General features: G+C 45.1%; 9 protein-coding genes across 9 annotated transcripts; 5 read left to right on the forward strand and 4 right to left on the reverse strand.

Annotated features, from left to right (window-relative positions):
* Window positions 1-1,431: 1,431 nt before the first annotated feature.
* TREMEDRAFT_68945 (uncharacterized protein) lies at window positions 1,432-3,689 on the reverse strand (the record flags this gene model as incomplete). Its single annotated transcript, XM_007005136.1, has 3 exons — window positions 1,432-2,854; window positions 2,898-3,118; window positions 3,447-3,689. The coding sequence occupies 3 exons, from the start codon at window positions 3,687-3,689 to the stop codon at window positions 1,432-1,434; spliced, it is 1,887 nt and encodes a 628-aa protein (XP_007005198.1).
* A 961-nt stretch (window positions 3,690-4,650) lies between these two features.
* Window positions 4,651-6,301, reverse strand: TREMEDRAFT_62793 (uncharacterized protein; the record flags this gene model as incomplete). The annotated part of the gene is made up of 7 exons (XM_007005046.1): window positions 4,651-4,807; window positions 4,934-5,163; window positions 5,276-5,434; window positions 5,486-5,505; window positions 5,628-5,717; window positions 5,881-6,045; window positions 6,238-6,301. The coding sequence occupies 7 exons, from the start codon at window positions 6,299-6,301 to the stop codon at window positions 4,651-4,653; spliced, it is 885 nt and encodes a 294-aa protein (XP_007005108.1).
* Window positions 6,302-6,895: 594 nt separating this feature from the next.
* On the forward strand, window positions 6,896-7,753 carry TREMEDRAFT_62794 (uncharacterized protein; the record flags this gene model as incomplete). Its single annotated transcript, XM_007005047.1, has 1 exon — window positions 6,896-7,753. The coding sequence occupies one exon, from the start codon at window positions 6,896-6,898 to the stop codon at window positions 7,751-7,753; it is 858 nt and encodes a 285-aa protein (XP_007005109.1).
* Window positions 7,754-7,895: 142 nt separating this feature from the next.
* Window positions 7,896-9,767, reverse strand: TREMEDRAFT_44285 (uncharacterized protein). Its single transcript, XM_007004939.1, has 7 exons — window positions 9,612-9,767; window positions 9,276-9,440; window positions 8,997-9,080; window positions 8,926-8,945; window positions 8,724-8,882; window positions 8,330-8,559; window positions 7,896-8,224 (listed from the first exon to the last, which is right to left on the reverse strand). Exons 1-7 carry the CDS (start codon window positions 9,679-9,681, stop codon window positions 8,074-8,076), a joined length of 879 nt encoding a protein of 292 aa, XP_007005001.1. The 5' UTR covers window positions 9,682-9,767; the 3' UTR covers window positions 7,896-8,073.
* Window positions 9,768-9,910: 143 nt separating this feature from the next.
* On the forward strand, window positions 9,911-10,736 carry TREMEDRAFT_31191 (uncharacterized protein; the record flags this gene model as incomplete). The annotated part of the gene is made up of 3 exons (XM_007004849.1): window positions 9,911-9,997; window positions 10,160-10,217; window positions 10,513-10,736. The coding sequence occupies 3 exons, from the start codon at window positions 9,911-9,913 to the stop codon at window positions 10,734-10,736; spliced, it is 369 nt and encodes a 122-aa protein (XP_007004911.1).
* A 236-nt stretch (window positions 10,737-10,972) lies between these two features.
* TREMEDRAFT_31506 (uncharacterized protein) lies at window positions 10,973-12,474 on the reverse strand (the record flags this gene model as incomplete). The annotated part of the gene is made up of 6 exons (XM_007004890.1): window positions 10,973-11,302; window positions 11,506-11,599; window positions 11,744-11,851; window positions 11,900-12,024; window positions 12,076-12,148; window positions 12,275-12,474. 6 exons carry the CDS (start codon window positions 12,472-12,474, stop codon window positions 10,973-10,975), a joined length of 930 nt encoding a protein of 309 aa, XP_007004952.1.
* Window positions 12,475-12,683: 209 nt separating this feature from the next.
* Window positions 12,684-14,509, forward strand: TREMEDRAFT_57079 (uncharacterized protein). The gene has a single exon (XM_007004958.1). It carries the CDS (start codon window positions 12,715-12,717, stop codon window positions 14,377-14,379), a length of 1,665 nt encoding a protein of 554 aa, XP_007005020.1. The 5' UTR covers window positions 12,684-12,714; the 3' UTR covers window positions 14,380-14,509.
* Window positions 14,510-16,462: 1,953 nt separating this feature from the next.
* TREMEDRAFT_31446 (uncharacterized protein) lies at window positions 16,463-17,313 on the forward strand (the record flags this gene model as incomplete). Its single annotated transcript, XM_007004880.1, has 3 exons — window positions 16,463-16,523; window positions 16,648-16,793; window positions 17,023-17,313. Coding segments are annotated over 3 exons (498 nt in total), but the record flags the coding sequence as incomplete, so codon positions are not given.
* A 2,711-nt stretch (window positions 17,314-20,024) lies between these two features.
* TREMEDRAFT_74017 (uncharacterized protein) lies at window positions 20,025-22,175 on the forward strand. Its single transcript, XM_007005177.1, has 2 exons — window positions 20,025-21,477; window positions 21,575-22,175. The coding sequence occupies exons 1-2, from the start codon at window positions 20,219-20,221 to the stop codon at window positions 22,053-22,055; spliced, it is 1,740 nt and encodes a 579-aa protein (XP_007005239.1). The 5' UTR covers window positions 20,025-20,218; the 3' UTR covers window positions 22,056-22,175.
* Window positions 22,176-22,281: the final 106 nt, after the last annotated feature.

Here is a 22,281-nt window from a genome sequence, read left to right on the forward strand (position 1 = left end):
GTTCATTTTCATCCTCGTCACCCTCAGGTTCTTCTTACAAATCTTCAATGAATGGTTATGTGATGCATGCCTGTATCCTCATATTTTCATTCTACACGCGATGAGGTTTCATCATTGGTTAAGGAAATGAAGGCAGATACTCTCATCTGGTGCAGATCAAGGGATCTATCATGTTTCAATGAGATTGAGAAGTAGTATGTCGATATTAACCCATAGCAATACCCCACATCTCTCACCTCGATCGCAGCTTTTATAGTCACCTCAGGTTTCTTCGCAGGAGTAATATTCGATCCTAATCATTCTTCTTCTACAATATCATCAACATCAACCAATTCTCATACTTCTTCTCTCGGTGTTATATTCGGTATCATGTCTAGCGTTTCTTCAGCTTGTCATGCAGTATTGATCAAACGAGGATTAGTGAGTATCTCTTCATTTTTTCTTTTATATTCCTATCATATATCTTCCATCCCCCCCCCCCCCCCCACACCGTATATTCACTTCATACAAGAGTGATTCAAGTATATATCAAAGATTATATGTTAAATGATACGTAGACAACAGTACAAGGTTCTCCAATATCTTTATCATATTACAATAATTTAATCTCCACTTTAATACTTATCCCTCTTATCCCACTTTCAGGAGAGATGAACGGTTTATCGAAATTACTTTCTGGTCAAGGGACTAAAACTTTTATATTCGGTGTGGGAATCACAGGTGTTTTTGGTTTCTTCATTTCTTTAGCTTCTTTTTTATCTATAAAAGTTACTTCTCCTGTGACACATAGTGAGTCTCTATTTCCCCCACAGAATGGTTCTACCCCTAATAGAAAATATGTTAGTATTGGTACATAAGGAGTAAAATGGAATATTACTTACACTCAGTGATCTCCTCCGCTTCTAGAGGTGTTCTTCAAACTATACTCGCCGTCTGGCTTTTTGGCGACGTAATGTCACAAGGTAGAATATTAGGTATAATATTGATCATATCTGGTTCTGTCTTATACGTCTATGCGAAAGAACGAAACACTGAAACTACTTTCGAACCGCCAGAAAGAATGGAAGGGATGTTGGAAGATGGTAAGACTGGGTCGGAGAGGGTTTGAATTAATTTAAATTTGTATCTTCCATCTATGTAGAAGCATCGTGTTCTGAGCTCATCCTTCATCACTGACTCGTTACAATGAGGAGTGTCACTCAACATTTGAAAGGATGAACATACAAGTACTTACCTGGCTGAGGAGACTGATTACCTGTTCGTGGGCGTGGGAAAATAAGGAAATCAGACAATGATTGCGGTCATTGCGTGTATTCTGCAACATGCAACAGAATTTAACATGCTCCACTAAGTATTCGTAACTGAATTCCATCCCATTCCGCCACCTTGTCCAAATTGAATTTATTCAAATCAACACCCAAGAAACAAGAATTATGGCTCGTACTTTGGTAGATACACACCATCTGTTTTTCCATTTACACCTCTATCAACATTTCTCCCTCTATCCTCCATCCTCAGTGTATCCCCTGATACATCTCCACCTGCTCCAACATCATCCACCCCCGTAGCGGATGTTATGGATCCTGTTGACTCTGACGAATATCGATTGGATTCGGAAACCACTTGAGAAACTTCTTCTCCCCCTTGCTGACGTCCTCGCCCATTCTGCGAGGCTGCCGCTTGCTGTGCCTCTTCTCCCTCTTCCGTATCATCCTCTTCCATCGGTGGGGCAGAGGGAACGACCCCCTCCTCAACTTCCAACAATGGTGGGGCGGACGCTATGACCAAAGGCGCGAGAATAGGAGGAGCAGAAGGTAGGGGATGTTCGTGACTTCCCAAACCCACATCTGACGTTTCCAACACTTTTGGAGTGATCCGTAGGGGAGGTGGAGGAACACCTTCATATTTTTCTTCTCCACTCACAATTCGCCGTCGTCCCTCGACAACAGTCCCGAGATTATCTCCATGACCCATCTCCATGTGACCTTCACGATCTACACGTTCAAATCCCTCTTCGTCAACCTCCAAACCAGGTGCAGAAGGACCCGCTCCTTCCGTCTCACTGCTCGAATCACGCAAAGGAGGAGCTGAACCACCTAAACGGAGACGTTCCAATTCCGTCTTGTCGTCCGTCGCTATATGTACAACTGTCCTATTACCCTCTTCTACATCGAGATTGGGAAGAGGCAAACGACGTTTCCCATCTGCGGTCGATACCACAGCTAAAGCCATTTCGGATTCCGCAGTTGTGGGAGCTGGGTAATAACCAGGTACGGAAGTTTTATCCATGACTGCCCCACTGACAACGTCTGTGGCAGTTTGTTGATTGGACGAAGAATGAGGTGGGGGACCACTTTGTACAGATGCTGGTCGATAAGCTGGGAGAAAGAAAGGATGGTCTGGTTCGATAGGATGACCTTCTGGTACATTCTCCGGTTCTACTCCGCCGGAAAGATGAGGTGATGGTGATGTTGAATCATTCAACTGTGGTTCTTCAGCGGATGGTACATTAGACGTTTGGTCCAAATCTTGAACGACAACTTCGTTCACACCTTCAACAGGTTTATCCTCCTCTACCACTCCCATTCCCTCGGACGTCTGTTTCCCTTTTCTCTTTCGCAAACCTGCACGCCATCCTCGTATCTTTGTCCGAACTAAATAACTCCCTCCCTGTCTGTTTTGCCTAGTCTTATGGTGATTCTCCAATTCGGCCAATTTGTCCCTCAAAGCAGTTTCGGCGACGTTGGCGGTAGTATCGTCTGGGTTAATCCCTGCCGCCACCAAAGTTTTCCGTCTCAAACGCTCCGCTCGACGTTTCCGTTTACGATGAGCTTTTCGACGAGACCATGTTATGCTATACTGTCAGCTATGTACAGGAGTAACTACAAGGAGCTCACAAGATGATAGCTGCTGTTATGGCAACAGCTAATATAACACTTGACACAACAATGAGAGGAACTTTGTAAAAGCTCGATCGATTGGACGATACTCCCCAACCACTAGGAAGAGCTTGTTCAATGACGAAAGTAGCGGTGGTCATTCCACTCGTAGTGGTTTTAGTGACTTCCGCTGCTGTGCTGATATCGCCATTATTTGCTAGATCTTCGTTTTGTTGCACCTTGAGATCAGCGTCGAACACGTTTCGGTAGCATTCCGAGAAATATCACGACATGACCATATTCCCATTTCATTTCACAAGCTTCGGATATACCATGAGAAGATACCCCGTAATTCATTTCGGGATGAGATACACGGAGAAATTGATTCGAAGGAGGGTATTCGTGGGAAATCCAAAGTGTGATGCCAAAGGAGTTGACGAAGGTATCAAGAGTCTCAAGATCACCCTCTTGAAAGAAGGGTGGATTTTGACATGATCGTACAAAAACGAAAAGGTCAGGTCATTGAGAAGATATATGAGAATGAAACGATCGGAATACAAAACTTACACCTGGAAATCTTCCATACATCTTCCAACCATGTTCAACCTTTATCCAAGATCCATCTTCTATCTGAGTGAGCAAATAAGGTAGACTCGTTTCATCCACCATACTCGTCGTAGTGGGTAAATTCATGGGTGTGGTAGAACTTGTTACATGGTTTTGAAGTAAGATAAGTCCTGTCGTAGGTAAAGAAGTGGATGATGATTCTTCGTGTCGAATTTGAGTAGGTGGGGGTAAAGCCGATGACATTGGTAAGAATGATAAAAATGATAATCCTATCTTTCCATCTCTCAACCGACCTCTTCTTCTTCCCTTCTTCATCTGTTTGATCGGAGGAGAAGGAAGGTTGAAAGATGAAGATTTGGAAGAAGTTGGAGAAGATGGAGCTACGTGTCGTTCCAGATCGTCGATGGTGATCCTAGATGGACCACTCTCAGCTTCTCCTTGGTATCTCGCTTCGCTATCTTCATCCATCCTATCATTCCCTATAACTACTCGTAATCTTCTTTTCGACATTGCATCTGTGTTTATGGATGGTGATGATGTGTTGAGAGAAAGAAGATTGGAAATGAGGGTGGGAAGGGATTTGAGGTATTTTTAGACGGTATCCGTAGTCGGAGAGTAACCCTAAAGGGCGAGAATCAAGACACCTTGTTTAGTCTGATGGGAAGATATATGTAGATGAGATATTTTGGGGTAAGAAACGAACGAGAATAATTGATGTGATGCTATGAAGAGAGAGAGGAATGAGAGAAGGAGAAGGAAGGAAGGCAAAGATGCAAGCAAGGGCAAGGGAGGGAAAGGGGGGAAAGGGAAAAACGTCGGTAAGTTCGGTGGCAACGCGTCTATGTATTTATTTATGAACCTCTGGTTTTCACTCGAACAGGTAATGTGTACAAGTGAGGGTCTCAAAGGGGGTTTGACATGTTCTTGTACCACTTCAAGTAGAGAGGAAGAAGGATAGAAGACGTGAGAATGAATCAAGTGGAGAGACAAGGAGAAGAAAGGATATGGACGGAGTACGGGCTGGGTGAGATGTCAGTAGTCGTAATCCCGTTTGTAGTTAGTCGCACTTTTGTGTCGGAATACCTCACTTTTCAATTTCACTCTTGCCAAAAATACATTTCAATCATTTTCATCACTCCTACTTAATACCTCGGCACCGAAGATTACTACACCGTAATGATATTTCTACTTGATAGATCATGGATCATGGAGCTGCTTTATCCCAAATGGACTTGCCAAAATGACGGAAATACCTCTCCTTTCCAACTTGGGCTATACGATCCACCTGATCATCACTGAGGGGCGGCCAGATCGTGAACGCCTCCAATTGCTCTTTTTGTCTTTGAACTTTCGTAGATGTGCTATGGCGTCAACGACCGGACACTCATGAAACAAATCACATCTAGAGACAATCTTTCTTTGCGACAGAAGGATCTTCTCTCGGAGGGCGTTGAAGTTTTTGTGTGAAAAGGAGTGGATTCACTCACGTTACGCTGATCCCTCCTGAATACTGCTCAGACCATTTGAGTAACACCTGACCCGTCGTCATCCCTGTCTCTTTCGCCATTCCCTCTATCACGTTCTCGAGAGGAGGACCAGTAGCTCTAGTGAGAGGAGCTAAAGAACCATAAGCCATGATAAGGATTTCATGCTTATCGCATATGGTTTTCATGCGGATCATGTTGGCTGGGTGAGCGTTGTAAGGGTGATACTCTAACTGAATCTATCAGCCATTGTCCGAACCATGCAGATAATAAAGACCCATTGTCAATGTAGATCAAAGCAGAGATTAAAGTTAGAGGGAGAAGGAATGTGGGTAAAAGACTCACTTGGTTCACTGCAGGTGGAAATTCCCAAGTGGTTTCGAAAGCGAGGAAATCTTCTTCCCTGTAATTGCTTACCCCTATAGAACGGGCCAGACCTTCTTTCTTGAGATCTTCCATCATTTTCCAACATTCAGATTGGGTACGTCCATTGACTGTAGCATGCTACGACCGATTTCAGTTCAAAATCCCACGGTCACAGAAAATGAAACTCACGAGAGGGGTATGTATCAGATCTGCGATTATTAGTTCGTTCGATACATTGTCTCCATATCAATCATCATAACGTAAAAAACAAAGGATAGTAAGTCCCAGTGGCCAGTGGGTGGATGGAATCAGGTATGAAATAACAACTCACACAAGTCCACATAATCAAGTCCCATTTGTTCCAACAACTTTAGCAAAGTCTCCCTAGGGTCATTATCACCTGAGAGATCGACAAGACCCCCTGAGAATCAGCCAAACCATCTTCCTCCCTGACTGAAATCAGTGCAATGATGACCTTTCTAGTGAGTCTCTTCCGGGAGATACTGTATGATCCCAGACGTCCACTTCGTAAGAGAATACAAGACGAGTGTTCAGAGAGGATCATTAGAGTATTTTGAACTTACATTTGGTCAAAATGAAAACATCTTCTCTTTTCCCTCCCCATTCAGCCAAAGCATCTTTGACACTAGAACAGTTCTTATACATCTCTGCAGTATCGATATATCGATAACCCGTGTTGAGGGCGGAGACGATTTGAGCCGAACATTCTTGTCGGGAATTTGCGGTTCCTAAATATCAATCTATAAAGTAAAGTCCTTCAGTCTCCTACCCTATTTGATAATTGATATCCCCAGTATCTCGCTTCTCCTATGATGAAGGGGAATATCAAGCTTTGATGGGGAGAATAGAAGAAAGTGGAGGAAGTAAATTAGGGGTACATAGTAGTAGTAGTGATGGATGGGAAAAGTAAAGGTACCAACCTATACCATATCCCACAATGGGTATTTCATTCCCATCATTCAACTTTTTGGTAAGTATAGACATTTCCAACTACGGTTCCACAATTCTAAAGGAAATCATAAACAGTAAGAGTTAAGAATATCATGATCAATCACTCTATATAATGTTTCCTTTGACAGAGATAGACATATCCGCCGAGAAGCGATTGAGTACAGTTGCAATGGTCGGCCGGTCGAGTCGGACCGTAAACCTTTAAACCTTTGAATCGTCATCGTCGGCGGAGTTAATAAACCGATTTTCCAACTTTGTTCCATCGACTTCTTTCTTTCTGTTTGAACATCCTTTGAAATCCTGTCAAATGGTCTTGTCTCCCACCCTCTGCGTACGATGACGTGGGGTAGGTACGAGAGCACAGTTTGGAGGTAAATAGTCCAGAGGCCTGACAGCTCAGAGGATCAGAGCCAAGAAAGATGACACTTATTTCTCACGTCTCCTTTTAACGTGACAAATATGCGTTCACACGGCGCGGAGCTGGTACGCAGATCAGATCTAGTATAACCCCTCTCTCCTATATCTTTCTGCTTATTTCCATCTTTTCCCCCACTCGGTCAAGGCCAATCGACTAGAGAATCATTGGACATCCCTCACGCACTCTCATCTTCCTCATCTTCTTTCAAAATGCCCCAAATCAATAGCGATACGCCAGACCCCGATATACAAGTGGTAGTGCAGGAGATGTCCCATACTGCCCACGATATAGCCGCCTTGACGGATTCCGAAATGAATCGTACTCAACAACCTCCGGATCCGACAGATACCACAATCCCTCTTGCCTCGTCTCGTATGTTCCTGTCGCTCTTTGCTCCAAACGTATCACATGAAATGTGGAATCACGCTGATCACACCTTGCAAGAGTTTGTAAGTGTTGGAGCTTGGACAGGATCTAGACTCCCTGCCCTGTGTCAAGCCAATGAAGTGATGGAACAAATTCACACAAAGGCAACTGAGTTGATCTCAATAACTGAAAGGGATTTATCATCACATGTTGGACAATCTTATCAAGGCCTCGACATTGGTCCTCTCTCCTGTGAAGAAGGTTACGTCGGTGTATGTACGGTGGGCAACCACCTATACCGCTTGATATACGTGATTGGAGAAGGAGATGAGTTACCTAGATGTACGGTGTCAGTTCAAACTATTTCCAATCGGGAAGAGATCTACTCACAAGTACGCACAGGAGATATAAAACTGTATCTGCACACTTGGTTGAGTGACAGTGGCCGTGAAGTGGAATATCAGAGGGAACATACAATACAGGACTTGGTCGTGAAAAGAGGGGAGCTCTCCTATCAGGCTCGTATCACAGAAAACAGGTTGAGAATTCGCGACTACACAGTTGGTACGCGCTGTCTGAAAATAACAGATCAAGCACAGTCAGGTCGTATTGTCAAGATATGGAAAAAGAGCCTTGGAAGATACTCTCATGAGGCTGTCTGGTTCAGAACGCAACTTGGAGAAGTGAGAACGTTTGGCTGAGTCATCCCTTGAGCCCACCATAATTCCCACTGGTATACTCAGTCGATTGAACCCACTAGGTTCATTGGTAGTGATGACCGTTAGATACAGATGTCAGACATGAAAGTGATGGGTCGGGCCAAGCGCGACATCCATCTTTTCTGATTGGTGAGGAGCATCATACTAACAAGAGTCATGTCTATCAGGAGGTACCAGCAATTTTCCATACAAATCACACGCATCTCGGTCATACCAATTTCACTTCCATCCGCAGTCATGTAGAATTCTCTTATGACGTATTCCGTATCGATCTCTTCTATCACTTTTATCACTCACTTTCTTCATGGTACAGCCTCCCAAACAGGTCTCATAAAGTGACGGAAGACTCTTCCTTCCCCAGCGTTAGCAATCGTCTGTACTTGTTCCTCGGTAAGAGGGGGTAGGATGAACGCTTCGAGTTGTTCGTTCTGTCTCTGAGGATTGGTCGAAGTGCTATGACGTTAGCGCAATTCAAAGATAAATCGCACGTTGGTTCCGATGACTAAGTAGGTCGGTTTCTCGAGCACGATAATTGACTTTGAGAAGTATATCACTCACGTAACACTGACACCGCCAGAAGATTGAAATGCCCATTTCAATAACACTTGACCCGGGGTCAAGCTTGTTTCCGAAGCTATACCATTGACCACATCTTCCAGAGGGGGTCCGGTTCCACGGGTCAGAGGAGCCAGTCCACCGTAGGCCATAATGGTGATCTTATGTTTATCGCAGATTTCTTTGAGAGCTTTCATCCTGGGTTCATGTGCGACATACGGATGATATTCGATCTATTGTCAATTTTATTTCCTACTTCTAACATCTATGTTCTCGTTCTCTTCTCACATCCTCTTATCATAAAGTATAAGTCCGTATCACTAGTACTAAAATTGATACGAAATCGATAGGATGTCAAGTGAAGGAGTACGACATGGCTTGTTTAAAAAAAGCTCACCTGATTGGTAGCTGGTGGAATAGTCCAATTCGATTCCATCTCTTTGATATCTTCCGGACGATAGTTACTCACACCGATCGACTTGGTGAGACCTTCTTTCTGAAGTTCTTCCATCAACTTCCAGGTTTCACCCAAGGTACGACCGTTAGCTTGACCATACTATCATTCAGCTTCTCCTCTCGGTCAGTCGTGCAAAACTTACGAATGGTGAATGAATCAAGTCTAAGATCATGTCAGTTTTGTTGATTGCTCAAAAGGATAGGGTGTACTCACACATATCAACATAATCTAAACCCATGTCTTTGAGTTGAGATGTGAGAACGCCACGAGGGTCGTTGGTTCCATCATCGGCTCCGACTAAATGTCAACTCTGATCTTCTTTACGATTTCAGACATTTGAAACCTCTGAGATGGACGAGTCATCTGGTTATTGCTTATAGAATCCTGATAAGGAGATAAAGAGTCTTGACGGAAAGAATAGGGCAGATAGCGACATAACGAAGGAGCGATCAGGAGAGGGGTGACAATTTAGAATTCCGAAGTGAGACTCACACTTGGTCAAAATATACACATCTTCCCTTTTCCCACCCCATTCCTCAAGAGCATCCTTGATACTAGCGGAATTACCGTACATTTCCGCAGCATCAAGGTACCTATATCCTGTCTTGAGGGCAGAGACGATCTGCTCGGTACATTCTTTACGATAGTTTACGGTTCCTACGAGTCAGCATAACCTTCAATGTCCATGATACATGCCAATAACCCTGCCGAGTACCTCACCGCTACACGAGCTATGAAGATTGTTTTTCAGCCAGTTTGAATTGATTGAATATGAAGTCAGGATAACAATCAAGTGAAAGAGTATGGTGGAATGGAGAAGGTACTGACCGATTCCATACCCCACAACAGGGATCGAAGTTCCGTCGTTAAGCGTTTTCGTAGGTATCGACATTTTCATCAAGACTTGCAAGTTTGACAATAAGCCGTCGGGGAGAGCAAGATCTGACGACAAAGTTTAGAGGAAGACTACTACCAATGTTTCCTCCTAGATTACTCTTACTACTATGAGTAAGCCTCAGGAGAGGGAAGTGGAGGTGATCCAGGCACAAGAACGCTGGCGCCGGCTACGCGGTGTTATGGTATGACACCTTCTCGATTATTCCCTATCACTACCACTTAAGCACAAGATGGAGGTTCAACCAAGGATAACAGAAGGAAAGAGGATATGTCAAGTGATACGTGTCAAACCTGAACGATTAGAGGAATATAAAAAGGTGAGTCGCCCCTTCTTTCCGAGCTTTACGGTCCCGTATTTCTAGGACCTCCTATATGCTTGATGCGTAAATTTCGCTTAGCGGAATTCATCAGGAAAGAAAGGGCTTTCAGAAGGGAGAGTAAAGGCATGGGATGAGGATCAGGGGTTAATTGGAAATTAGGTACATTCAGAAGTATGGCCACAAGTACTTGATACTCTAAGAAAGGCCCATATAGTAGGTAAGTTTTTCCGATCTCCTATCCATCCTTACAGTATGATCAAGCCACCACTCAGAAGGGTTGAGACTGCCAGATTTAATCTTCTCCTGAAAGATTGGACATCTAAAGGTAGCGGCATTTCAAAGGTGTCTCCTGATCGGAAAGGAAGTCTTCCTTTGACACTTGTCAATTAGAGGACAAAGGGCTTTCCCAAGCTCGTAAAGAAAAAATTGAGGTCAGCAACAATTACTGAGTAGATAATGGGATAAACGAGTAGATAAACAATATATGTTGATTCGGGAGATCTGACGATTAGATTATTCAATCCATTATTTCGCACCACTCTCTCTTCTCATTGCTCACTTACGATACCTCGGAAAAGACTACGAAGGGGATATGGCTCGCATACGTTCTGATGAGACCACTAGACAATGGTGGGCTTTGACAGATGGGATGCAAGAAAGTTTTGTGGATGGTGCTGTTGGTAGTGAAAATGGGGAATGGTGGATGAATGCTGTGGAGGTATTCCGGATGGAATAAACACATATAACCCCTTCTCCCACCTTGCCTTATGTACATAATTCTCCTCCATAAAGGGATAAGTCCATCCCACCTGCTCGCGATCTCAGTTGACCAAACATTCCCGACGGTTGTGTGGCTTGTACGATTCGAGGACTCCTATTGCGTTTTCATGTACCATGGGATCGACGAACAATACATCATACATTGACAAGGTATGACATGACAATATATGATAAGATGATAGAAAGACAAGTTTATTCAACCCCCTTGACAAACTTCTCCACAGCAGCAACAGTCTCCATAGGTCTTTCAGCATGAACCCAATGACCTGCGTCTAAAACTTCTAATTTCATGTTTGGAAAGAATTCCTTAGCCGTTGGGATATTATGTCTGTTGAGATATTTCGAATGTTCACCTTTTAGAAATAAAGTTGGTCCTTCCCATGTCACCTCGCCGGGATGATAGGGGAAATCACCGATGGAAGGTATGGAGCGAGAGAGAAGGTTGAGGGGTATACGGAATGATAGATGTCCAGAGGAGGAGTGGATGGTGTTGGTGAGTAAGAATTGTCGGGTGGGTAGGGACTGAGGAATCAGTCAGACCCTCTATCTATGATCGGTATCAGAACCATGTATAAATTCTGAAGGCCCAGAATTCTTCATAGATGAGCGACGAAGCGAAGTGGTGGAGCGGGAAGGCAACTGTCAAGATGAGGGGAAGAGAGAAACCCAGGGAAGGGGGAGGGGACGGGGGATTTAGTGTGGAATATGAGGAATGACAAACTTACATGTTCATATTTCTGAAGTATTTTATCTGCTTCAGATTTCGTCTTGATCTCCGCTTCTTCAATCTCCAGCATTCCTTTTGTATACGCCGCGAACCTCACTATCAGCTCGACCCATTTATGAGGAAACACCCGATCTCATGGCGGTACACCAACTTTGATCGACACATGTTGGACAAGACATGATAGTGACAAGGGACAATGACATGTTGAATGGAGAAAGTTGTAAGATTGAACTCACTCGGACGAAATCTTACCACTCGCAGGTGACATATCAACAACTATCAAACTTCTCAACGGTCCATTGATCTCCTTATTTAACGCTAAAGCCATCACAGCCTTTCCTCCCCTTTTCATTAGCCCCATTTTCACACCTCACCACCAAGTTGTCACTCACATACTATGTCCAAGTAAGTTGACTTTCTTCAGATTTTGTTTTTGTATGAATTGTGAGATGTCAAGAGCCATGGCGGAATAAGAATGAGGTTCAACATGTGGTGAAGCACCATGATTCCGTAAGTCCTGATATCAACATTCACATTCATGACAAGTCGAGGTAAGGAGCAAACGAACAAGAGTGTATACTGGCATTCCTAGACGTTGGGCAAAAGTCTTTGCTAGACTTCTCCAATTTTGTTTTGAACCGCTTATTGATCAGTCTTACATCTTCCCGTCCCTGCTACCGCACTTCAAGCTGATTCCTAGCCTCAACATGTGAGTGAGTAAGAAGAATGAAAGGGAGAGGGTTAGGAAAGAGTAGCAGCAAACTCACAATAGACCATGACAGAGTATCAATGATTGATCCGGACTGGTAAGACTGGAAGGAGAAGTGAGATCGTATGCCAGATCAACAGGCTTGATATCGGTTGTCGAAGTTTGATGTCTCTTTTGAAACCATATTCCTGTATCTCTAGGTTTGTCTATTCTCAAACATCTCCGAGTCAGGGATAGCGAAGAATGTAAATGCCTCATTGTGGGGAAAACACACCGAATATCGACACAAAAGTCAAACTTCGTCTGAAACGACCTCCCGACCTGTCACGTGGTTATTTCCGTCGGAAATTAAGGGTCCATTGCCGCCGATTGCCGATCGTTGCCGAAGCAGTTGCGTGTCGTCCTCGCCACCCTGATCCCTATAACAACCCTTACCTTCACCCTTCACTCCCCAATCATACTCAAACACTTATCATGTTCAGCTATTGTTAACACTCCATGGCCCCTCTGAGCAGTACCACCATGACCACCTTGTGGCGCAAGGTGGTCCGTGCTGCTTTACATGTTCAACCTACCCTTCGACCTCCTACCTCACTCCCTACACCCACTGTTTCTCATTCTTCGGTGAAAAACCTACAAAATCTACATACCCCTCATGTCTCTCCTCACTTCTCATCCTCGTCTGCTGTCGTGCAGAATAAAGTCATGTTCAATATCCGAAATATCTTCCCTGTCCTTAGAAAATTAGCAAAGGACACTTTCCCCTCTATATCCCAACCAAGTCATCGTCTCGCTGTCCAACTTCAACCCATTCGGATTTCTCACAGAGGATTCTCCACTGCTCAATCGACTTCTAGGCGTTTAGGAAATATACGATTTTCCAGAGGGATTGGACCGACCAGTCGAATCAGTCAATCGCCCGGTATTAATTCTCTTGGTCTTAATTCTGCTCGTGGTTTCGCGACTTCTGGACCTGCCTCCGCTCAAACGTTAAACAACATTCCCGTTGTATTGAGAGCTTTTGCTTCTTTACTCGATAACGAAGATTTGTCCTCTCGTATTCCAAAAGCATCACGATACACACCTTATTCTCATCTCAAATCTAACGGCACTTCTAAACGTCTTCGTCGTCGTCATGCTCCTTGTATCAACAATCGTTTACAATCATGGAAAGAAGAAGTCAACCATTATTTCCCTCTTCCCATTACTCGTATCACCTCTACTAAATCATCAGTAGCTCTTCCCCCTTTACCAGAAACGTTGATCACTGAGGGAATCAACACCATCCTTTCTGTCCCTCTTTCACCGAGTTTACACACATTACTCAGTCCCACAACGACAATACCATATTCTGAAGCGGAAGTTGGGGTCTCCATACTTGCTCGTTTGACCAAAGGACTTTTACCTCTACATGAAGCTTTTGCATCTTATGCGAGTACTCGTATCATACCCTTGTTGGCAAAACTGGATGGATTGGGAGTTCTGGGAGAGAATGGGAAGACTAGTATGGAAGTTTTGTTGGATACACATGGTATTCCAGATATTTTGAGGATAGTCTTTGAGGGTAGGTCTCATAGGGATGTACGTCAATTACTTGGGGAAAGTTTACGAGTAGGGGAGGAAGGTCAATGGTGGGTTTTGCAAGAATTTCAAAAGCTTGGGAAAACAATCAAACTTGACCCGTCGGAAAGTAGGGATATACTCGAACGATGGGATTCGCCTTCTTATTCTCATCCTGAAGAAATGTTCAGATCGACGAATGTGATTTCGCAAGAGGAAAGAGTGGATCAATTGATATTTCCCACAATCGACCTATCCGATTCCATGCAGATCACTTCGATGGGATGGGACGATGTAACAGATATCTCTGATAACCTCGCATTCGCCTCTCCTCCAACTTCTAGTGGATCTCTCACCCCTCAATCCGATATCTCCATCTCTCCTTCCTTCCTTTCTTCTTCACCGGAGACATCAATCTGGCAGGTCTCTCGAACAACGGAATCGCGCCGAACATCTCTAAGATCGGTCATAGCGTCGGAAGTGTCGGACGGTTGGACGGAAGGGGATGTATCGGAACATGTTTTAGAAGACGGAGAAGCCAGTCAGGTGGATATACGTTGGTCTGGTCAAGGAGAAGGATTCGGTTTTGCTCAGCCTTGGTAGTTTGCTTCTTTGGAGGGTTGTGAGATGTAAGAGAAGAATGGGTGAGCGTGGATTGGATGTACGAGACATGTCATCAGGAGGGGGATACGAATACATGAATGCAGATGTGCGATGTATGAGATTTATTCCTACTAAATAGCCAGAAGTATGACGAAAGTACCTTCTCACACTGTCTGTCACTGGCTTCTTCCTTTATAGAATCAATCAGAAGAGGATACAAGACAAAGTGATAGGGGATCATTTACGTCTTCTTCTACCTCCTCCGGTCATGCTGTTGATCTTGGGTGTAGAACTTCGGGCCGACTCTGTAGGCTGGTCAGGAGGGGCAGGTATAACAGGTTCTGTAGAGCCTGATAACATGCCCGATAATCTGATTGTGAGCTAGGCCCCCCTTCTTTAAAGACTATCAAGTGAATGATTCTCCCCTGGCATTCTAAGAGAAATATAGCCGATGATCCTCGCCTTCTTTGGCCTCACACAAATAAGTTCAGGCCCAGCATCCTTGTATCGGAGTTGGCTTCTGAGGATCCTGAAGACAGGGCTTTCCAATGGTAAAGTGACAGCGGAGTTCCATCAAGCAAGAAGGGATCAGGGGGAGGAGGGGGGTTATACAGAGGGTCAGATAAGAGTAGCGGAAGAGAGTAAATGGCTGTGTGGAAAGATGAAAGTGTGTGTGTGTGAGAGAGAGAGAGGGAATAAGATAGAGTAGATAAACACTCACGATCCCACCAAATCCATATTTTGCATACTTTGCATCTTTTTTCTCGTCTGAGCCATCTCTTTAGCCATCTCAGGGTCGAGGTCCATACTCGACTACAAATCAGCAAAGGTCTTCTTATATATATCTCAGAGCTCAATCGTACACATGACATACCATTAATTTAGGCATGACGAACATCATCCCAGCGCTGAAAAGCATCATGAGAATCATAGGACTTTTCAACATTCCAAAGACGTTGACTCCTCCGACAGGTATGAAATAATTTTCTTTGCCCGTCGCTCGGATCTCTATTGGATAAGGTAAAGAAGGTATGGAGGTGGGTGTTGGAAGACGAGCTGGATGATAGGTTTGGACATGGACCGAAGGGGATTGAACGGTAAGATACATCTAAGCGTTAGATTTACTTACCTCATTATTTTCTCATCGTCTTTTCTCCGTATGTCTGTGGTCATACATTTAAGAGGAGAGACATTTGTGAAATGATACGATGTTGGTACTTCCCACGCTACATCGTCTTTTCACCATATCATCAGATAACAGGGCAAATGTTTACACTCTGAGATGAGAAAAAGAGAAAGGGGAGGAAAGTGGGAGTAGCATGATGGTCTACAAGGAAGAGAAGTCACATAGAGAAAGGGATTGAGAGATACGAATAAAAATGACATACCATCGGTACAGACCAACCGGGTATCAAGCTCTCCAAAACGTAACCTCCATCCTGTACATCCGGTCTGATCATTAATCCCTCCTCTACTACCTCATGATACGCAGGGCCTTCCTCTTGCTGCTGATACTTCCCAAAGTTATCTACCCTCTGTGTGATTGACGGATGGAAACGATATGAACTCACATGGAAAACGTCCCATCATGTAAGATATAGGCGGTCTTATGACCCAATTTGACATGGGAAGAGATAGGGAGAGAAGTGACATTGGGAAACCCCACTGAGCCTGTTATGGTGATTGCTCGTACTAAAGGTAATCTGTGCTTCAGATTGAAGTCTGACCAGGAATAAACAACTTACATGAAGGGAACGACCAGAGTAAGGAATCGCATTGTCAGGAGAAGGATGAGAAGGAGGTCGAAAGAAAGTTGCATCCAAACTACAATCGAAATATCCTTTCCTTTCCTACACTTTTCACCTTCTCTTCTTTCATAACGACAAGTGTCAAGTAAAAACACGACACTATCAACATTCTTCGATTGCTGATCGCTTGATATGGAGTTAGAGGAGCAAAAAGAGATAAAAATGCAGTCAAAAGTCTGGTTCTCAACGTTCGACGTTACTCGTCAAGGTGAATCACCTTCTTTCCTTCTGTGGTTTGTGGGAGTGTACCGAGGACTCAGTGAGATTGACAAATAGTATTCTTTCGTTCTTCATCATCAGTTGGAATCGTAAACCTCAAACCCCTTCTCCCAGGACGTAAGTGACTCACACATGTCTACCACACGTCCATCGTCTCGAAAGTCGTTGGTCTCCTTGTTTCTCCAAGAAGGCGAGACATAGACGTGATATTTTAGAAAATCAGAGTTGACTCGTGGAACAGACGTCTTACTCATTCCACGTCGTATTGTCCCTAGATTAGCAGATTTGAGATCAGATGAGGTGATCGACTTATTTCTTTCCGTTCAGAAAGTGGGCAAGATTTTGGAGAGGGTGTATGAAGGTGAAGCATTGACCATTTCTCTTCAAGTGAGTATGTATTACTCTTCTGCCCATTGTCATTTACACCCTCATAACATACCTACACCTTCTAGATCTTCTAGACCTTCATAATTACTTCATACTACACGCGTTCATTCAATGGAGCTCGGTCAGTTAAGGTGTCGTGCTTTAAACCGACTTAGTGGGGATCATCCCGGTTCACAACCACAATCACCACCACAACTGGTGTATGGAGATACACAAATCTGATGGATAGGATGGCAAAATAGCTGGTCAAAGTGTCCCACACGTCCACGTACATATCATCCCACGTCGTCCTACCGACTTCAAAGGTGATAACGATCGAATTTACCCCGCTTTAGAAACTTCTGAACTGCGACTTGAACATGACTTGGCACGAGCGCAACAATCCACTGAAACTCCCGATGAGAGTAGCTCAACAGCTGGGTGGAGAATACCAAAAGATGAAGATAGATCACCTCGTACGATGGAAGAAATGGAACGTGAAGCTACAAGGTTGGCTGGGTTGTTCACCGACCTGGCGTAAATCTCATGAAGACTCGACATTGTCCCCTCCAATTCCAATCACTTGTTCTCCTTCAGCTCTGAGATCTCCGGTGTTCTTAGTCCACTGGACCATGCTATCGAATCAACAGGGTATGGCGTTCAACCAGGTTGGATCAGAAGGATTATGGACTGTTAGTACGTTCCATGTCCATCGTTTGCATACTTTACACTCCTCGCTCATACAGCCGTGCCATAAGTAACACCCTGTGATGTACCCATCGGAGCTCCCTTCTCTGCCAACTTACGCTTCCTAAACTGTCCCTTGTACTTTCTGCGTTCGTACATGACATAACCGACAATGATGAGGGTGAGAGCGGTGAGGCCTGGTATGTCAACTTCGAGTTTCGATTCATACCTCACTGATCCACCTTAGTCTCGCAAGACGTACCCACATCCTCCAATTTTGAGTTCTTCAAAGTTTGATAGGATTCTGGTGGGAATGACAAGTTGGGTATCAGAGATTATGGTAATTTGAGGAGTCTGAGGAATATGACAATCGACTCACCCCCGAATATGCCCAGTCCGATCGGCAAAACTTGCATGTGTTGACCTGGAATGACGACCGCAGCCTAATCTCATCAACACAACCTTCTCAAATGATATATAGAACTCACAGCAGTCGCATTATCCTGCTGAGCTGATTGAGTAGACTGCTTCATCAGATTGTATCTCTAAGGAAAATCACGGAAGCTCACGTTGGTAGATGAGGACGTGGCGGCATTAGCAGCAGCCGCTTCGACTGAACTTGTCGGTGTGACCGTGATGCTATCTGTAGGAGTGATAAGGGTCGGTCCGTCCTATTCTTCAATTTGACTCAAGGGGCTGATTAACGCAAAAACTTACCTGTGTAGTAGTCGTTGAGGTTGTAGCGGCAGTAGGATCGTTCTTCTCTCAGTTTTCATTATTTCAGTTAAATGAAGGAAGACTCAGACTCACCACGACAGCATCAACCGAAGAGGTGGTTTGAGGATCGGTACCTAACGTGGCCAACGATGCGGAAGATGTCGTAATGGTTGCGGGTGCGTTCTGATGTCAGCTCAATATCACTCAAAGCGCAAAGCTCACCACAACCGCATCCACACTATGAGTACTAGTGGTCGAAGTGATTGTGCTGCTGCTTGTATCGCTGGTAGTGGTTGAATCGGTATTATCGTTGCTCGTTGTGTTGGACATGGATCCAGTACTACCACTGTTGGTGTTGGAGCTAGAGGTGGAACCGGATGAATTTGACTCGGTTTCGGAGGAACTTGAGCTTGAGCTGGAATCTGAGTTCATACTTGATCCACCGGACGAAGTGGAAGAAGAACCCATGGAGCTTTCCGAGCTACCAGAACCACCGCCGTTTAAACCCGAGCTGACAGCTTGACCATTGTGAGTTGTCTGACAATTCTCCTGAGACGGATCATTGGGATCGGTGATACAATGCACTGTGGTTGTGCCCGCGGAACTATCGGTTATTTAGTGTTTCCTCATCACCCTCTCTCCCTTCCACTCGATTCCGCGACACCGCTGATTGTGGTGTAGGATGTAGCTAAGAGGAAAGAGATGGAGCAAAGAGACGTGAGAGACCATGAAAAATCGTATTCACCTTATTTGAGTCTGTTGAGTTTCCACAACCTCTTTAACACTTCCACCTAAGATGGAGCCCAACCCTTCCAGATCACCCAGACCAAGAGAACCCTCGGCAACATCGATAGGACTTCCCACTCCTCCCCATCCCGGAGCGTTTCCTTGACTACCGATATCCCCTACTTGAAGGTCATCTAAAATCTGCGAAATTTCTCCTCCCAACCATCCCTCACTACTCCCTTCTCCCACCCCTGATTGTCCTCGTTTCTCGAAGTCTGAAGAGACATCAGAGGAATCATATCTGGAGAATAATTGTCTTTGTTCCATACGTTCGACATGTTCATATGTATCATCGCGTTTCCCCATTTTTTCAATTTCATCGAAACTGAAGACGTTCTCTTGTGAACTCCTCGTTTGGGAGAATCCCATTGAATCTTCAGATCGGTGTCCTCTTTTCTGTTCTGAGATGGGTGGGAGTGGAGATGGAACTTTGGCATTGTTAGAGAGAGCGTCGAGTAGTGGACCACTTAAGACGTCTACGATGTTAGATCCGTCTTGCGGGGAAGGTAATGCGAAAATGAGAAGGATAGGAAAGAATAAGGTGTCCAGCAACCTCATTTGTAATGACAAAAAAGCTCGACCGGCGAGACGATCGAATTGATCAAATGAAAGTAATGAAGAAAGAATGAAAGATGAAGATGTGGGAGTGGGACTAAGGGTTACATTTGGTGGAAAGGAAATTGGACATGACGACGGTCGTCAAGAGACCAGCGAAAATCCATGAGTTGAGGGAGATGAAGGTAGGGTGGATACGGTGGTTGGAGATGATACATCTCCTTGATTCTATCTTTGGAAACCCCTGTTTCTCCCTCTTTCTTTGCTACAGAATGTATGTTGGCATGCTGCGTCTACTCCACCTGACGCTCATGTTCTGCCTGCAATGATTGATATCTGCATTTATCCATGTTGAATTGCCACCTGCCACATTTTACAAATCGCCACTTTCAGCTTATCGGACTGTGCCTTAGCCGCGCGGCCCGAGAAAGAGAGGGGAACTTCCTTTCGATCCTCTTTGAATCTCCACCCCATTCAACTCTTTCTCTTCTCTTCTCTGTCCAACCTGTTCTCCTCATATTCGGTCCCTTATCATATCTCAGACCTGCACTGAATTATCCTCTCCATTTGAACTTGCTTCCTTGAGTGGTCTAACCTGAATGATCTGCCCTACCAACCTCTGAAGAGAACCTCCCTTCCTTGTTTACCTCTCTCCCGGCAACCGAATATTCGCACACCTTGACAGTAGTTACTATCACAATATGTCTCACCCCCACTCTCCTACGTCATCCGACTTTTCACTCACCTCTTCCTTCGTTCAACTCTCCATCTCCTCATCCAGATCACGCAACGATGCCCCTCTCAGCGTCCGAAGAACAAGCTCGTCAGCCACCTCAGAGGCTTACTCTATCCTCTCGGACGAATACAGTCTCATCTCCCCTTCTCCTTCTCAATCAGGACGTAGTGTTTCAGGATCGCTCATGTCAGTAGGAGGAGGAGTGTTGGTCAACCGACCAGAATCAGCGGCAAGTGGTCATTCGAGTCGGTCCGCTCAGAGAAGAGCGAGAAGGAGGAAATTGAACGCTGCTACATCTGTGAGGGACCAAGTCGAGGCTGGTCCCTCCACCACTTCAAAGACGACACTTGGAAAGCTATCAGACATTGTACAGTCACCAAATAAGCAACCGAAGAAAACCACTGCTTCGCCTGCAAAGAAGCCCATGTCTGCCCCTTCTACACCTGGAAAAGCCAAATCACCGTCTGAGACGACAAATAAGGCTCCTACATCGAATATTACTACACTAGCAAAGTCGCCCTCGAAAACGCCAGCTAAAACCTCTGCCAAGACCTCTCAAGCTGGACCTTCTACGCCCGCTGCCAAATCGTCTACCAAGACCCCAACGCCTGGACCCCTTGTCCCCGACAAGAAACCGGGTTCGAGTACACCGTCAAAGTCATCACCCAAAAAGGGTCAATTATCCCCTTCGAAGTCCCAAGTCTCTTCATCCGTCCCGACCGTGTCAAAGTCGGCTAAGTCACCCAACAAATCGTCCTCCAACAAGGGTCCGGGGCCATCGAAACCTCCCGACCCACCTAAGATACCACTCATTTTCCACCAACCACCGACTCCTGCTCGTCTAGACCCCACGGATGGATCTATTGTGGTCCTCGAGAAGAAGAAGAGGATCCGGCGAGGAGGAAAACAAGTTCGGGGAAGGCGAGACAAAGCAGCCGTGAGGGAAATGCTGGTCCCTGATGCAGAGGCCTTGGCGGACGAACATCTCATCACTCCTCAAAGTTTGTCAAGACTCTCACCGGAGGAGGAAGACGAATGGTCCGAAGATGGGTCTTCGGGATATCTTCACGCTGAGACGGGGACAGATGAGGACGAGGATGATGAGGATGAAGTGGATAATTTGTCTGCACTGGATGAGGAAAGTCTGGAAGGAAGTCCAAGGAACGGCACACGATACGCCAAAAGTGTACTGAGTACCGAAGATGCAAAGTCGTCCATTGACAGGTGAGTGACTTCTTCATCACCCCCTTTAATCCTATGTAACACCCATGGGCAACGAGAGTCGAAGACGATGGGAATGAGAGACAGACTAACAATGCAGCTTTTTGACAGACTCGGACAACTTTACCCTGTTCAAGGCGAACAAACTTCGACTCTGGCAGGCAATATGTATCGAGCTCGGTCTCGTCGCCGTTCCCTCGGAATCCTCCTCTCCTGTCATCACTTCTCAACCCTTTGAAACTGAAACCGACTCAGACTCTGATGACACGATTGACGGTGATTCTCGCTGCTCGACTCCTCGTCCTCCTCTACCCCCAATCCCACAAAGCCTGACACAAGCACGTAGGATTCTCCAAATGTCGGGTCATGTGAATATCATCGAATATCTCGATGCGAGACGTAGTGGAGCGGAGACGGGTGCAGGATCATACGAGTATCTGATCTATCCCAGTGCAGTAGAGATGATGAGAGTGGCTAGGAAAAAGAAGAAGTTGGCTCGTCTGCAGGAGGTAAAGAGGGAATGGCTCGAACCTCTGTTGCGTGATTTCGGCTTCAAACGTCGCAGGGAAGCTGCTGTCTGACCGATTTTGGAAGGAGTTCCGGAGAGGAAGGAAGGACAATGCGATCTGTCAAGGACTTTGGATTTGAATACATCTGGATACGTATGGAAGGAAATGTGCTATGCATGCTGGTGCGTCATGCTGTCATATCAAACTCACATGCTAGCCATTCGAACCGTCAAGAGTACAGTAAAGTGGTCTCGTTGATCGTTGATTATCGAACGAAACACCCAGTCGTAGGTTGTGA

The sequence above is a fragment of the Tremella mesenterica genome (assembly GCF_000271645.1).
Source record: "Tremella mesenterica DSM 1558 unplaced genomic scaffold TREMEscaffold_6, whole genome shotgun sequence".
NCBI classification, from domain to species: Eukaryota; Fungi; Basidiomycota; class Tremellomycetes; order Tremellales; family Tremellaceae; genus Tremella; species Tremella mesenterica.